Here is a 15,712-nt window from a genome sequence, read left to right as displayed (position 1 = left end):
CAAAGATAATAAAGTAACTCAAAAATATGCAGCTTCTGAAGGCACGAAGGCTCCTTGGGAAGGCAGCCATATATTCAGAGCTTTGTCTGCATAGAGCTGTGCCCACATCTACATGTCTACCATCGCTCAGTACTTGAGGAGATAATTTAGGAGGGGAAAAACCAAGAATCCTAAGCCAAGGACATGGCGCATTCAGGTTAAAGAGTAGTGTTGGGAGGCCACCCAGAGCTCCTGAACAAGTGATGAGCTGGAGGAGACAGGCCACTACAGACCTGCCTCTTGTGCTATTTGTGGGGCTCAGGCAGGGAGCCAGATGAAGGAGATGGAGCCAGTGGTGGATCAGACTCTGCAGAGTCAGTCAGGCCCCCGATGATCAAGGAAATCACCATGCAGTGGAGAAAGGGAAAGAGCTCCCCAATGAGACAGTCAGTTCCAGTTTGTGAAAGATCCTTTTTGCCACAATCTTTTTGCCAGTTAACACCTCTTAACACCAGGTGTTAAGGCAGGGGCTTGGGAAGTGAAAAAAAGAAAGATATGGTTTGTTGATGAAGCTATGAAGTGAAGAAAGGTCCAGAGCGCAGCACTATTGCTGGTGATAGTCATTAGAGCTATTAGGTGCCCCTATCACCCTCCAGAAAGCGCTTTGAACTGTGAGGTGGCATCTGTGTTGGAGCAGTTGCTACCCCCTTCTAGTAACTATCCTTTTCCTATAAATACTTTGCTTATTTATTCTGTATTTTTCTGAATCCCCACCCTTACCCATATTAAACCTGTCAGTGGCTTCACAGCAAAAGCCATGCCTGCCTTTTCTGCTCCTGGCTCCTTGGCACTAGCACAGTGCCTGGCTCCTAGACAGCACTCCGTGAGCACTTGGTGAATGAATCTTAACAGTAGTTATAGCAACTGGAAAATTGCCAGACCCAGTGAGGATTGCCTGAAACACACAAACTCGTCCGTAGTAGGCCTGTGGATGAGGATGCACACTTCATGAAATGGGGACTTCTGGAGAAGGAAAGCTTTGAAAATATGCCAAAGAATGAAGTACAAAGAGAACGCTGTGAAACACTAATAGGTCATTTTGGGGGTGCAAAGGAAGACTGGAAAAGGAAAATGTGTGCTGACTCAGCCAGATACTGAAAAAAAAGCATGGAGTTTTGGCCTTGAGTAGAAGAGACACACTAGGAAGACAGTATATCAAAGACCCAGGAGGGAGCAGGAAGAAAACTATTTTCTTCAGGCAGATTTTAGGCAGTTGAGAGGCTCTGAAATAGCTCTGCTGACAGAAGCTTTAATCAGAGCCAAACTTCCCTTGTAACTTACACCTTAGACACCCTTAGAAAACCTTCGCCTTGCCCTTCCAGAAACTCAGGATGTATGGTGGCTGGTGAGGTCTCAGGATTTGAAGATCACTGATAAACTTCAGCAATTGTCCAAACTCTGAAAACTGAAGTTATCTGCTCCCTGATTTTATTTTGGAAATAGTTACAATACAGCCGAGTTCATTGAATTGTGAGAAGAAAAGCTGCCTGGACTGTGTATGGGTATGATCATCTGCTCAGTGTCCCATGTTGATCAGGTGTGTGTGGTTGTCACTCTCCTGTGACACTGTTTCCACAGCTGCTGGAGCCCCATGGAGGCTGGCTCCAATCCAGTTGTGTTCCTCAAACTCCCAGAGCGTGGGGTTGGGGGAGCAGGGGCGGGCTTTCCTTAACTCCCTCTGAGTCTCAATTCTCATCTGTAAACCAGAGTCAGTATCAAGACAATTAAGTGAGATAATATAACAAAGTATTTAGTACGCATTGTTGTACCTAGTGCAACATTGTACACAATAGTTGCTAGCACAGGTCTTAGGAAGACACACTGAGTACAAAGTTCTGGTTTTAAGTTCTTCTCTTCCATGGCTGGAGCTCATCCCCTATTGTGTAGCGTGTAAAGTGATATAACCACTTTGGAAAACTATTTGTCAATATCCAAAGTCTAATATATCCCCATCCTATGACCCAGCAACTCTACTTCTAGGTAAATACCCCAAAGAAGTGAGTGTCTGCTGAAGGACACACACAAGAAGGTTAACAGCCATGATGTTCATAACAGCCCCGATCTGGAAGCAACCCAAACGTCTATCAAGTAAACTGGTTAAATTGTGGTCAATTCATATAATGAAATACACATAACAATAAAAACTAGAAATTATCCCAACTCACAACAGCATGTATGATTTTCACAAGGATAATGTTGAGCAAAAGAAGCCAGACATTTTGTGTATTATTCCACACTGTATTATTCCATTTATAAAGATCTCAAACATAAACCCAACTGATCAATAATGCTGGAAGTCAGAAGCATGATTACATTGTGGGAGACGGATGGTGTCTGGGAAGAGCACACCAGGGATTTCTGGGTTAGTGGTAATGTTCTATGGCTTTATCTGCATGATGGTCTCATGGGTGCATCGACTCATAAAAATTCATTGAACTTATGACTTCTGCATTTTCCGTATGTATGTTACATGAAGCAGACTGCATTATTGCTTGTAATTCTTAGCTGTCTCTCCACTTTGGATGGAGTAGGCCTTTCAGCTTTATGGGGGGCTTGTTCGTTTGACTTACTTTGCCCAATAGGCTATTAGCTGGTATTGTAGGAGCAGAGATAGGAACTGTGCTCAACTAGGGTAGTTTGTGCCGCAGTCATGAAAAGAATAGACCCCGGAGAGCTGATGCTTTCTTGACCTGATTTCCAGAATAATATTAATACACATGAAATAGACTGAGCCAGCTCTGGAGCCTGAAGCCAAAGTCAGGGTTAGCCCATTCAAGTTGCAGCTGACCTTGAGAGGGGAAAAGAGTTGTTTCAAACCACTAAATATTGATGGGCTTTGTTATACAGAATTATTGAGGTAATAGCTGACTAAACCAAATTCTCCTAAAACAAAAGTACTTTAAGACCTCATGCTCCCCCTTTCTGACAGCCACCTTTTTCAATTTAAGGTTTATGACAACCATCTCCAGCACTTACATAGCCTTATTCATTTCACACAACCAAAGGGGCCTCAGTTTCCTTGAGTATGAAATGGGGATGGTGCTTACTTCACACGCTTTTGGAAGGACTTAATGAGCCAGTAAACCTAAATGCACTTTCTGAGCTGCTAAATATAGTTTTACAGTAATGAATAATGGGGGCAGGAAATAAAATGGGAAACAAGTACAGGGATCACACCATCCTCCAGGAAAGCTGCCTTCTTCTCACCACAGCCCATTCTGGCTCAGAGTGCAGGCACATGCGTTGGGAGGAGACTAGAGGACAAATGTCAGGGCCTGCACTAGAGCAGTCATCAAGCTTCTGAACACAGTTCTGTGTCGCCCAGTCTGCCCTGGGAGACAACAACAATGACTGGGTCTCTAGAAGGCCAGACAAAGTGAACAACGCAGGACCCACAGTACAGGAGGGTCACCACTACCCCGCGGTACAGGAGGTCACCACTACCCCACAGTACAGGAAGGTCACCACTACCCCACAGTACAGGAGGTCACCACTACCCCACAGTATAGGAGGTCACCACTACCCCACGGTACAGGAGGTCACCACTACCCCATGGTACAGGAGGGTCACCACTACCCCACAGTATAGGAAGTCACCACTACCCCACAGTACAGGAGGGTCACCACTATCCCACAGTACAGGAAGGTCACCACTACCCCGCAGTACAGGAAAGTCCCCGCTACCCCACAGTACAGGAGGGCACCACTACTTCCCAGTATAGGAGGGCACCACTACCCCACGGTACAGGAGGTCACCACTACCCCACAGTACAGGAAGGTCACCACTACCCCACAGTATAGGAGGTCACCACTACCCCACGGTACAGGAGGTCACCACTACCTCATGGTACAGGAGGGTCACCACTACCCCACGGTATAGGAGGTCACCACTACCCCATGGTACAGGAGGATCACCACTACCCCACGGTATAGGAGGTCACCACTACCCCACAGTACAGGAGGTCACCACTACCCCACAGTACAGGAGGGTCACCACTACTCCCCAATATAGGAGGGTCACCACTACCCCATGGTACAGGAGGTCACCACTACTCCCCAATATAGGAGGGTCACCACTACCCCATGGTACAGGAGGGTCACCCCTACCCCTCCTCTTTCCTTCCCCATGTCTGCAGAGCCACTGTTAGTGTTTTATGTAAGTGAGTTATGGCACCTAACTATCCCCTGTTCATCCTTCCTGCCATTCTTACGTACACCTCCAGGAGCAGGCCCTTCTGCTTACTCATTTTGGTGTTTTTTCCATTGTGCGAATAAAGAACCTGAGATTTTGAGAGATTGTTATTTCTGTGAGATCCTTAATGAGCTTTATTGCTGAATTTGCAACAAGTTTTCTGGCCAAAGCTTAAAGAGGCAAGTCACTGATGTGAGCAAGAATTCCATGGCTAGATAATGAGTTATTCTCTCAGAAAACAGATGGCCTTGCCTGAAGGGACAGACAGGACCAATAAGTTTTGACTTAGGAGACAGGAGAAAATGGGTTTGGAGCACACAGTCAGCAGTGGACTGTGAAGGGGATGGGACATGGGAAAGGTGAGGAAGTTGGAGGAAGGGACTGCAGACCCTGACTCTGGCCTACCAGGAGCATTTGTTCTGGGCCACACCCCTTGCACCCATGGGAGGAGCCACAGGCAACAGGATGAACACTTCCCAACCATACCTCTGGGATAAAATAGGATCAGAAAGGATGCCAGCCAGGTGCAGGGACACCACTGTCCTGTCCCCTAACAGCAACAGTCTAGGGCGATGCTGTCCCTGCATTCTGCTATGAGAGCCATCCTTGGGGACCTTCCCCTGCTCACCTGGTTCTAAGGAAAAATGCCAGGCTTGCATCCTACCACACTGGCCTCTCTCCTTCCCTGCCTAGCCAGCCCCAAGACTGACCAGATGCCTGTTCCAAGACTGATTTTTGGAACCAGCACAGTCCTCACTATCAAGACAGTAAGAGACGCCACACACAAGGAGATCCTTGAACAAAGTTATATGTAAGTAAATACATACTTCCTTTACGGTGCAGATATCAAGGGCCAGTTTTCTCTGATTCAACCAAAAATATCGATTGTCAGGCAGGGGATAGTCTGGGGTTGGGCTGGGGATTGCAGGACATTTTCTATATAGGGAAGAGAATTTCCATCGCCAAGATGAGCCACTCTTCCCAGGACACAGCCTCTGGTTGGCTCTGCCCTGAACCAAGCCCTACCCCATTCTCCAGTCTGCAGTCGATTCTATGGCTGGGATCTTACCTCTGTGGTCCGAAGGCCATTCTGTTTCTGGGTCAGAGGGCCTGAGCTGAGGTTCTGGGAGTTTGGGCACTGAGTCCCACAGTTCGTCTTCTTCTCTGGGTTGGATATTCCACCTGGAGCTGTGGATCGGGGCACACCATTGGAGGACAGTCCATCTTCCAGCACACCTGGGGAAGGGAAGCACAGGGTGGCGTCAGAGGCTCACACACGGCAGTTGTAACAAACACTCCTGAGATTGTGGAGAAAAAGAACCACAGAGAAAAAAAATGAAAGCCACTAGAAATCCCAACATGCACAGCTACACTTTTTTATACGACTATGTGTGCTTTTCCCGAAAAATAGATTTTAAAATAATTTTGTAACCAGAAAATTTCACTTAGTGATACCTTGATGACATTTTCCCGTAAACATTCTGCCCTATTATTTTTCACATATGTCTGCTGTGTATGGATACCTCACCACTTATTTAACCAATCCTCTTTGACTGGATACATGTTTCCACCTTTTCATAATAAATGTTACCATGATGAAAATCCTCACGGTGAAAGTTTTACTTTTAATTACTATCCTCGGGATAAATTCCTAGAAGTGAGATTACTAGTTTGAAGGTTATGGAGAGGGTTTTGCATTGTTCCACCTCAAAAAAGTTTCTGCAGAACAGAAAATGTGTGCCTCAGAGAACAGATGCCAAGAAATGACAGAAAGACATTTAATAGTCTCAATAAAAAGCAAGAGGTCTACACGGAGGAATTCATGGTGGGTAAAAAGAGAAACTTTTTTAGTAGTACCAGGTGGGATGAAAGAAGCAGGAATAGGCTCTGCCATAGCCATAAGGAGGCTAGAAGCAGCCAGGTAGCTTAGCCATTCTACTCCTCAACCAGTCAACACCAGGCCACAGTGATGAGGGGTCTACAAGGAGTTTGTCTCAGAGGCTGGAAAACCTAAAAGAAAGAGGATACCCAGGCCGAGACTGGCTTTCTGAAAACAGTGCCAAGAGCTAGGCCAATGGTAGTCCCTGCCTCTAAGTGGGCTTCTCAAATGCAGATGACTTTCTACTAGGAAATTTCAGTCACAAAAATCAGGAGAAAAACAAAACAAGCAAATGTATGGGGAAGGCCAACACCACTAAAGAAAGACAACTCTGTTGGAAACCCCAAAGGAAATGGAGTTAATATGGTATGCAGAAGAGAATTTTAGATAAATGTAATCAATCTGCTCAGAAAAGTGAAGGAAGATAATATAATACAACCCCCAAATGCGAACAAGAGGGACCCAAAAAGGGTCAATCAGAGATATCTGGAATGAAAAAAAAAAAACAAACAACTCAGTAGAGAAGCTGAATAGCAGGAGAGATATAGTTAAAGGGCAACTTAGTGAACTAACAGACCAAGCCAAGGAATTCTCCTGGAAAGTAGCACAAAATGGTAAGTGAAAGTATAAAAAACATATTAGGAAACAGAGAATAAAAATCCAGAAATTAAACCTTGATCTAACAAGAGTTTTAAAAAGAGAAGCTAGAAAAGACTAAGGGGAAGCTAAATTCTAAGAAATAAAACATAAGGGTTTTTGAGGACTGAAACCTCAACTTGAAATAGCCTACCAAGTACATGGTCAGCTAAGTGAAAAGAGAAACCCAGCCTAGTAGGTATCTTAGTGAAATTTCAGAACATCAATGATAACAAGAACAGCTCCAGAAAAGGAAAAAAAGTCAAAGATTGAGACTGACAACTTTTCATCAGCAACCAATATAAGAAGACTATGGAACAATGTCTTCAGGATTTCAAAGGATATGCACATTTTTCAGTCATTAGCAATATATTCCAAACTTTACTTCTACAAATCTTTCTCTCTATTGCTCTTCTGTCTCAATAAATAATAATAATGATAATAATACACGAAACAGCAATACTTCCTAAACCCTCACAAATACTGAATATTTTTTGTTTCTCATCTTTGCCAATTTTGCAGGCAAAATAAAGTATCTCATTGCTCAGATTTATGCTTCTTGATTTATTAGCTATATTATATTATTTATATGCCTATTGGCTAATTGTGTAGGTTTTTTTTAAAAAAAAATGTCAAGTCATTTGTTTCTCTTTCCTTTGAAAGGATGTTTGCCTGGGCTTGCTTTCAATCAATCTTGAGGAAAACAAAATCCTTTCCGCAGGTGTTGAGAAATGATTTGCCACAATGCAGACGGCGGAAGCACAGTGTACTTGGCAGGCTGATGATACTGAGGTTCCCAGCTGAGGAGACAGTGGTCCACAGGACACCTATCCACGTGTCACCCACCACTCTGCCCAATGCTAAAAAGCCCTCACTGTGGCCATGGGATAGAAATCAGAATACAAAACACTGGAAGTCACATCAGAAAGGGCATGATCCAGAGGCCTCCCCACACTGTGTGCTGTGGATGGATTCTAGGCGGGATTCCTTTGTGGGGGCTTGCCCCAAATCTCTGCAGTCCCTTCTTCTGCTCGTTGCAGCCTGCTCCTTTTCTTCCCATCCCCTTATCCTCTATCCTGCCCCCAAAGAGGCCTGAAATGCATAAGTATGGACACTCCAGCACACGCCTCATCTCTGCCCCTCCTGCCTGTGAACAGCGTGGAGAATGGCTCAGGAGAAGAGGTCTGTGAGGACCCTGGAAGCAGAGTTGGTGGGACTTGGAATTGGTGAGATGTAGACTGAATTCTAGGGTCCCAGCACCCACAGAAGAGTCTAGAATAGAGCGATTCAGTGTGGACCAGGGATCACACTATCATCTGCTGTGGGGCGAGTATAAGAGCAGAGTGCAAGCATTTAGAAATTTCTATAGCAACTTTACATTGCCAGAACATCCAATAGCAAACTTGTCTGATTGAACTCTGATGGATCAGGGGATGGCCTAGTTTGGATGCTGTCAAAGTCATGTGGTGAGTCACAGATATGTGAGCTGAGTATTAGTCATGCACAGTAGGACCACATATATTTGTCTGTGATGGACTGGAGTGGAGCAGAGTATGGGGAGCAACTAGTCCTAAAGGAGGGTGGGGGTATTGGTACCTATGTCCCTTTGGCCCCTGGATAACTCATCTTGTGTGGATGGGAGGAAGGGCAGAGGGCCTCTAGGGGACAATTCTGAGGCAGAGACCCCACTTCCCTGAACTAGGGTAGAACTGCTTCAGCTGTTGGGGCTACTGGGTGGGATCCAAGGCCAGGCAGAACTACCTTTGCTATTTGTCACACAGTGCCACATGGATGTTTCCATTTTCTTTGTGTGTCATGCTCTGCATCTAGGTGGAAGGTGGAGAAGGCCACTACTGGATCCATCCATTGAATGCACTGTGGCCAACCTCGATTTGGATGGCTATTCCCTTGTCCCACCCTGAGGCACTTCAAGGAATACACCTGACCCTAATCTTCCCCACACCCATGGCCAGATCCCTGTGGGGGTTGGACGACATGAATCACAACTCCCTTCTCCCTCCCCCCAGGGGAGGCGGCAAGGCAGGAAGACGAGGCCTAGGCACCAGAGTCTAGAGCAGGCAGCAGAGGACTATCCCAGGGTGGCATCAGCAAGTGGGAGTGAGCATGAGTCAGAGCTCCACGCTTCCTTGTCCATTGGATTTACTGACACAAATTCAAAGACAAAAGGAATTTCAAGACTGTGCCTGCAGAGCTAGATCCTGAGCACTGGGCCTGTGTGAGCCCTGCAGGCCCTGTGTGGCCACATCAGCTGCACACATGGAGCCGTGGAATACAGACCCAGGCAGAGCTGCCAGGCCCAGGTGCAAAGGGCAAGCCCATCCCTGTCAATGGCCCCTTCCTCCCTGGCATCTTTGCTGCACCCTGGGGCTCCTAGAAACACCATTTTAAAATCCACCATCTGGTCCAGAGTTTTCACTTTCATTGGTGGCAAAATAAAAATTACAACTCTGATTTCTTAACTTCCAACCCAAGGACTTTCTCATCTATTAAATGGCAATAATGATTCCACTGTTGCAAACACTAAATAAGATCACGTAGAGGAAGGTCCTAATGGTGCCTGGCACACACACTGTACTGATCATCAATGGCCCAGCACCAGCGGCCCTGAACCCTCCTCACACCTGTATCCATTAGTCACATTAGTTACAGTCGTCACTCCTGGGGCACACAATCAGCTGATGGTAGCCACTGGCCCACCAAGTCTGATAAATAAGCACAGCTCTGGTGACAAGCTGGGCCAGCTTGGAGACAGGCATTGCCAAACAGTGGGGTCACCGGCCATATGTGGTCAAGAGGTCAGGAATAGGGGATCATGTACTGTTACTTTTGCTTGCAACAAACTGGGTACTTTTGCTACACAGACTTAGTTTAACTTGCATTTTCTAGTTCCCCCAAAATAAACTCAGTCTTAGAAAAGTTTTAAAATGTGGAAAAGCATAAAGGAAAAAATAATTTTTATCTTATCACCCAGGGATATGCTCTGTGTAGCAGACCAGAATGTGCCACCCCCAAATATGCCACTTTGGTGTAAGGATTATTTTGAGCTGAAGGCAACAAAGAAGAAGAAAATGTGACAAAGGTCTCTGCCTCTACACTCCTCTCCTCGCCTCGTTTGCCTACAAGTAAGACAGAAATTCACTTTTCGCTGGTGACTAAACAAGAGGTGGGGGGTGGGGGGCTCCTCCTCTGCTACCAGGAAAGACAAAGACAACTTTCAACCCTTATCAGCCTGGAGAGGGCACCAGAGGAATGCTCGCTGTTGAGCTTTACTCACCAGGCTTTCTCTATTAATACTACATATTTGCCTTCTCACAATTTGCCACCCCTGGAGACTCCAAGTCCCATTTCTCTGTCTTATCGTTTTCTAAAAATTCACTGTTGTTTGTTGAAGATGCTGTATAAGCTGGAATTCTAAGACACCGCTTTGAGATTTACTCATTCTCGGATATGTGCCACATAAATATATGTGTAAATAAACTTGTTTATTTTTCCCTTATTAATCTGTCTTTTGTTACAGAGTTCTTCCCAGCTAAGAACTAAGGGTAGAGGGGAAATTATTTTTCTTCCTCCCCTACACCTGTTGACAAGGAGTCCTTTTGGCAGATGCCATTGGTACCCCCCTCCCCCAGATCCGTGCACCTGACCCTGCACCCATCCCCCAGCTGCTGCAGATGTTGGAAGTTAATGGCTCATCCCTGCCCTCTCCTCCTGTGGCTTGCCCTTGGCTGAAGGGGACCCCTGACCAGGAGAAGCCTGGCCAGTTATATCAGTGGCAGTCCATGGCCACTGATGACCAACCAAAAATATGTGTGTATGGGGGTGGGGAGGGTGGGTAAGAACAGCCCCACCCCTTTGCCTCTAAGAAATGTGTCCCTCACTCCAAAGCAAGCCGTGGATCAGGCTGACACTAGACCAATCCTGAAACCACATCTTCACCCAGCTCCTTCTCCTGCCTGCTCCTGCTTCCCTCCCTCCCTCCCTCCCTCACAACAGGCTTCTCTCAAAAGTGTTTCCAGAAGTCACTTGCGCAAAATCCCCATCTCAGCCTGTTTCTCAAGAACCGGAGCTAAGCCAGCATATAGTATGTATACTGTGCTTGATGGATGTTTTTCTCATGCTCCCCTTCTCTCCACCCTGTGCCACATTCCAAGAGATTGACGTGAACGTACTGGTCAACAGGCTCCTTGCCCACTGGCTTCTAGTTGGGGGTAGCCAGTGGGGAGAGGGTCTGTGGTGGCAACACTGAGGCAGGAGGTGCCACTGAGGTGGCAACACTGAGACAAAACTATAACATAATAAATAATAAATAAATAATAAAGCTCAGGGCTTTATTCCCTGAGCCCCCTTCAGGCAAGGTGTCCACATAAAGAGGGTAAGAAGCAAGAAAACCCAAGAGTTTGTGCAGTGAAGTCTCCTGATCACTTCAGGGAGAACTCAGGGAAGTGGTGGGAACCTTAGACAGATGGCAAGTTGTTAAGTAGAGAGTTACAGGTGCTGTCAGTCAGGGTTCTCAGCTGCAAACAACAGATATTGACTGGAGGGATTTATCAACATGATCTAGGACACTCAGAATTTCTGGGGAGGCTGCAGCTTGACCATGGTGGCCACTGAGGGATAACTTTCCAAATCCCCCCACAGAGCTTGTCCTGCCAACCCCAAGAGCCCAGAAACTACCCTCAGCACTGCTGCTGCACTTATGCTAAAAAATTCTTGTCGTTTTTCTGAGATTGAGGTTTAACTGGGTGCCCTGAATTTTACGTGGCAACCCTACTGGGCATCAAGTGCCCCAAGCTGGGGACACAATGTTGTGAAGGCTGCATTGTTTTAGATCCTAAACCCTGTCTATACCACCCATCTTGATCCTGGGATATGGGAGAATTACCCTTGTTTTAATCTAGGTTCTTTGTTTCAACCCTTGTGGAATTAGCAAGTATTTTCTTCAAGGAAAAATTTCTATGTAAGCAGTGCTCAAATTTTAGTGTACATGTGACCCACCTGAGGTGTCTGTTAAAATGTAGACCCTATATCTATTCCCCCTATCCCATCCCCAGGGATTCTAGGGCAGAGGATTCTAAAGACTGTGGAGGCTCATCTTCTTTATAGGCATAGCTATGTACAGATCTATCTATATATGTATGTATCTAATAAATACCCTGTTTCCCCGAAAAAATGTGTGCTCCCAAAGATGTGCTAGGTCTTATTTTCAGGGGACGTCTTATCTTTCCTGTAAGTAGGTCTTATTTTCGGAGGATGTCTTATTTTTTGGGAAACAGGGTAGATCAAAGCTAATGATAGTTTTGAGGGATGCATGCAAATTCTCATGTATATTTTCCCAAAGTGAATTCTGTTAACAGTAAATTAAGAGACATTTGAGTGCCCCTGGAGGATGTCTTTTTGACACCCTTCACAAAATTATCATTCCATCCAGGAGACAAGCCAGATCTCTGATTTTGCCAAAAGACTGGAAACAGCTGTGTCCAAAACTTGCTGATAAATTGCAACCAACTAACGACTTCTTGCCAAAACTCCTTGCTATTTTGGAAATGGAGCTGACCAGGAGGGCAAAGTATAGGAATTAAAAACTATAGCAGGAAGCCATGTGGAGAAGAGGCAAGGGGCAGTTTCTCCTTAGCTTGAACACCTGGCTTTCTTTGGTGAAGGTGATCACAGACAGTCAGTCCAAAATCATCAGAAATAACCTCAAGTCATTCTCCTCAATGACAGAAAAACAAAGTAAAAGACATTAACAGTCTACTTAGAACAATTTCTTTTCTCTTCGGTTGTTGCAGTTTGGTCAGGGCTGGGTTCAAACCCACCACCCTCAGTATATGGGGCCAGCGCCCTACTCACTGAGCCATTGGTGCTGCCTGAAGAAGAATTTCTTAAAGTCACAGCAGATGAAACTGGTTCATCAAACACTGAGTTCAAGTCCCGAAAGCACAGCTGATAATAATTTTGTCTGAATTGAGTTATGAATGAAATAAACTGTGATTAACCAGCCACTTCCTGAGAATTTGTCTTTCCAAATGTACTAGAATGGGAAGGTGCCTCTCATTTCTTCAAACTGGTAAGTAATTATTGGCCATATACCATGTATAATATGACATGCGATATTTTGCATGGCTATTATAAAAACATTCTTAGAAAATACTGAGCAACGTTTACATTTATGGTCATTTGACTTTGGACAAGGGTGCCAAGACAATTCAATGGGGAAGGAACAGGTTTTCAACAAGTGTGTCAGGACAACTGAATACTCTACAAAAATAGAGTCAAAAGGGATCAAAGATGTAAATGTAAGAGACAAAACTATAACATAATTAAAAGAAAACATAAGTGTAAATCTTCATGACCTGGGATTAGGCAATGGTTTCTTAGAAATGACCCCCCAAACAGAAGCATCAACAAGAAAAAGTGGATGAAATGGACATCACCAAAAAGAACGCTGAAGAAAGTGAAAAGACAATCCACAGAATGGGAGGAAAATTTTCCAAATTATATACCTGATGAGGAACTCTTACTCTCAAAGAACTCTCACAACTCAATAATAAAAAAGACAAATAACTCAATTAAAACATAGGCAAAGGATCTGAATAGACATTTCTCTAAAATATGCAAAAGGCAAAAGAACACATGAAAAAATACTCAGCATCATTAGTCATTGGGGAAATGCATAGCAAAACTCCCAAGGGATGCTACTTCATGCTCACTAGGATGGCTATGATTAAAAAGATAGATAATTAGGGTGGACTTGACACTGTCATGCTTTACACGCGTGAGTGCTGACTGAGTGAGGCAGCGATCCGCAGAATACTTTTCAAGAGGATTGGATTAAAGATGGCAGCCGAGTAACAGCTTTCCTGTAACTGGGCACCATGAGTCTGGGGAGATAAGAATCCAGACATCTCTGGCTGGTGGGATCTGCCTATAATCATCCCTTTGAGGATACAGGGAGTCAGCAAGGAACTTCTGGACCCCAAGAGGAGGACAAAAACAGTGGGAAACTGGCAAGTGGTTGCTTGTGTTCAATCGACCTAATCATGCCGGCAAAAGTAAATACAAGCAGCACTGAGACTGCAAACCAGAAAGGCCTTACCTGTGAACTGTTTCGGTGTTTTTGGACTTGGCACTCAGTTGAACTGCCTTGGGGAGAGCTTGAGCAGGAGTGCAGAGAACTTTGGGTATTGTCTGGGGCCCCAGACAGAGCCACTGAGCTGAGCTGCAGGGAGCCATTGTGTGAGAGAACTGCCCTGGCAAGCTCTGCCCTCAGGGTCCCAGAGCAAGGATCAGGTGGGACCTAGTAACCTAGCGACTGAGCAGCCTAAAGGTGGGGACTGACCTGCCTTATAGCCTTAACCCTTAGGAACAGACTAAGATGGTTTTGGCACAATGAAGACTTGGGCTGTTGCCCTGGGTAGAGTGCCGTGGTGTCACAGCTCATAGCAACCTTAAATTCCTGGGCTTGGAGCTGCCAACACCTTCATAAGTTCTGTGCCGCGACCCCCCCAATAACTGGGCCTCCGCATGCCCTGACCAGGAAGTGCAGGAGCCGTGCAACCCTGCATCCTCCCTCCTGTGTCCTCCCAGCCTCCACACTGGCCCGCATGTCTGGCCAGGGATACTGGTAGCTGCAGGCCCTCTGGAGCCCTCCCTGCCTCTACGCAGAGCCCTTCTCCTTGCCAGAGACTGCTGGAGCTTTGGGCTCTCTGTGCCAAAGTCACTGGGTGCCAGGCACTCCCAGAACCATGCACACCACCTTCCGCCCTATTGCTGGATCCGGGTGTGTCACACGCTGGAGTTGCTTCCACAACCAGAACTCCCTAGCTGAAGCAGCCCCAGAGGAACTACACAGGGTCACTTCCTACAAAGATCAAGCAACAATAGAGTGATCCCACTGGGATCTAATCTTGGAGAGACCGCTCCCCAACTCTGAGGATAGCCAGAGGCATCAGTGAAAAACAATCATGAGGTGAAATCAACAGAAAAACTCTGGCAATATAAATAATCAGAGTAATCAACTCCCCAAGGAGCAATGGGGCAGACATAGCACAGGATCCCATGCACAAACAAATAGCTGAAATGTCAGAAATTGAATTCAGAATCTGGATAGCAAATAAGATTGAATTAGAACTCCAAGCAGTAACCCAAAAGATATCTCAAAATTCAACAAATTCAAAGACCAAATGACCAAAGATTTTGACACATTGAGACAAGAAGTTGCATCCCTCAAAGATCTGAAAAACACAGTAGAATCTCTCAGTAACAGAATGGAGCAAGCAGAAGAAAGGATTTCTGACATTGAAGACAAAGTTTTTGAATGCTCCCAAACTCTCAAAGAGGATGAGAAATGGAGGGCAAAAACAGATCACTCTCTCAGAGAGCTCTGGGATAATTAGAAGAAAACCAATATTCGTCTTATAGGGATCCCCGAAAGCGATGAAGTGGCTTCACAAGGCACAGAGTCTCTTCTCCATGAGATTATGAAGGAGAACTTTCCAGACATGCCAAGAGATTCTGAAAATCAGATAGCAGACAGTTTGAGAACTCCAGCACAACTCAACCCAAATAAGACATCCCCCAGACACATCATAATCAATTTCACTAAAGTTAATATGAAGGAGAAAATTCTTAAAGCTGCCAGACGAAAGAAAACCATTACCTACAAGGGGAAGAACATTAGAATAACTGCAGATCTCTCTCATGAAACCTTTCAAGCCAGAAAAGGATGGTCACCGACTTTTAATCTCCTAAAACAAAATAACTTTCAACCCAGGATCCTGTACCCAGCTAAACTGAGTTTCATCTATGATGGAGAAATTAAATACTTCAATGACATTCACATGTTGAAGAAATTTGCCATAACTAAACCAGCTCTCCAGGATATTCTCAGACCTATCCTCCATAAAGACCAGCGTAATACTCCACCACAAAAGTAAACTCACCCAG

At 45.3% G+C, this 15,712-nt stretch overlaps 1 protein-coding gene across 1 annotated transcript in view; it reads right to left on the bottom strand.

Annotated features, from left to right (window-relative positions):
* Positions 1-15,712, bottom strand: part of BAALC (BAALC binder of MAP3K1 and KLF4) — a 110,323-nt gene that overhangs the window by 15,813 nt on the left and 78,798 nt on the right. Inside the window, exon 2 of the mRNA XM_053558719.1 lies at positions 5,300-5,466. Within this exon, the coding sequence (XP_053414694.1) occupies positions 5,300-5,466 (167 nt within the window). The remainder of the gene's footprint in view (positions 1-5,299; positions 5,467-15,712) is intronic.

This window comes from Nycticebus coucang, chromosome 13 (assembly GCF_027406575.1).
Source record: "Nycticebus coucang isolate mNycCou1 chromosome 13, mNycCou1.pri, whole genome shotgun sequence".
Taxonomy (NCBI): domain Eukaryota; kingdom Metazoa; phylum Chordata; class Mammalia; order Primates; family Lorisidae; genus Nycticebus; species Nycticebus coucang.
This window is presented reverse-complemented; position numbering and strand designations above follow the sequence as displayed.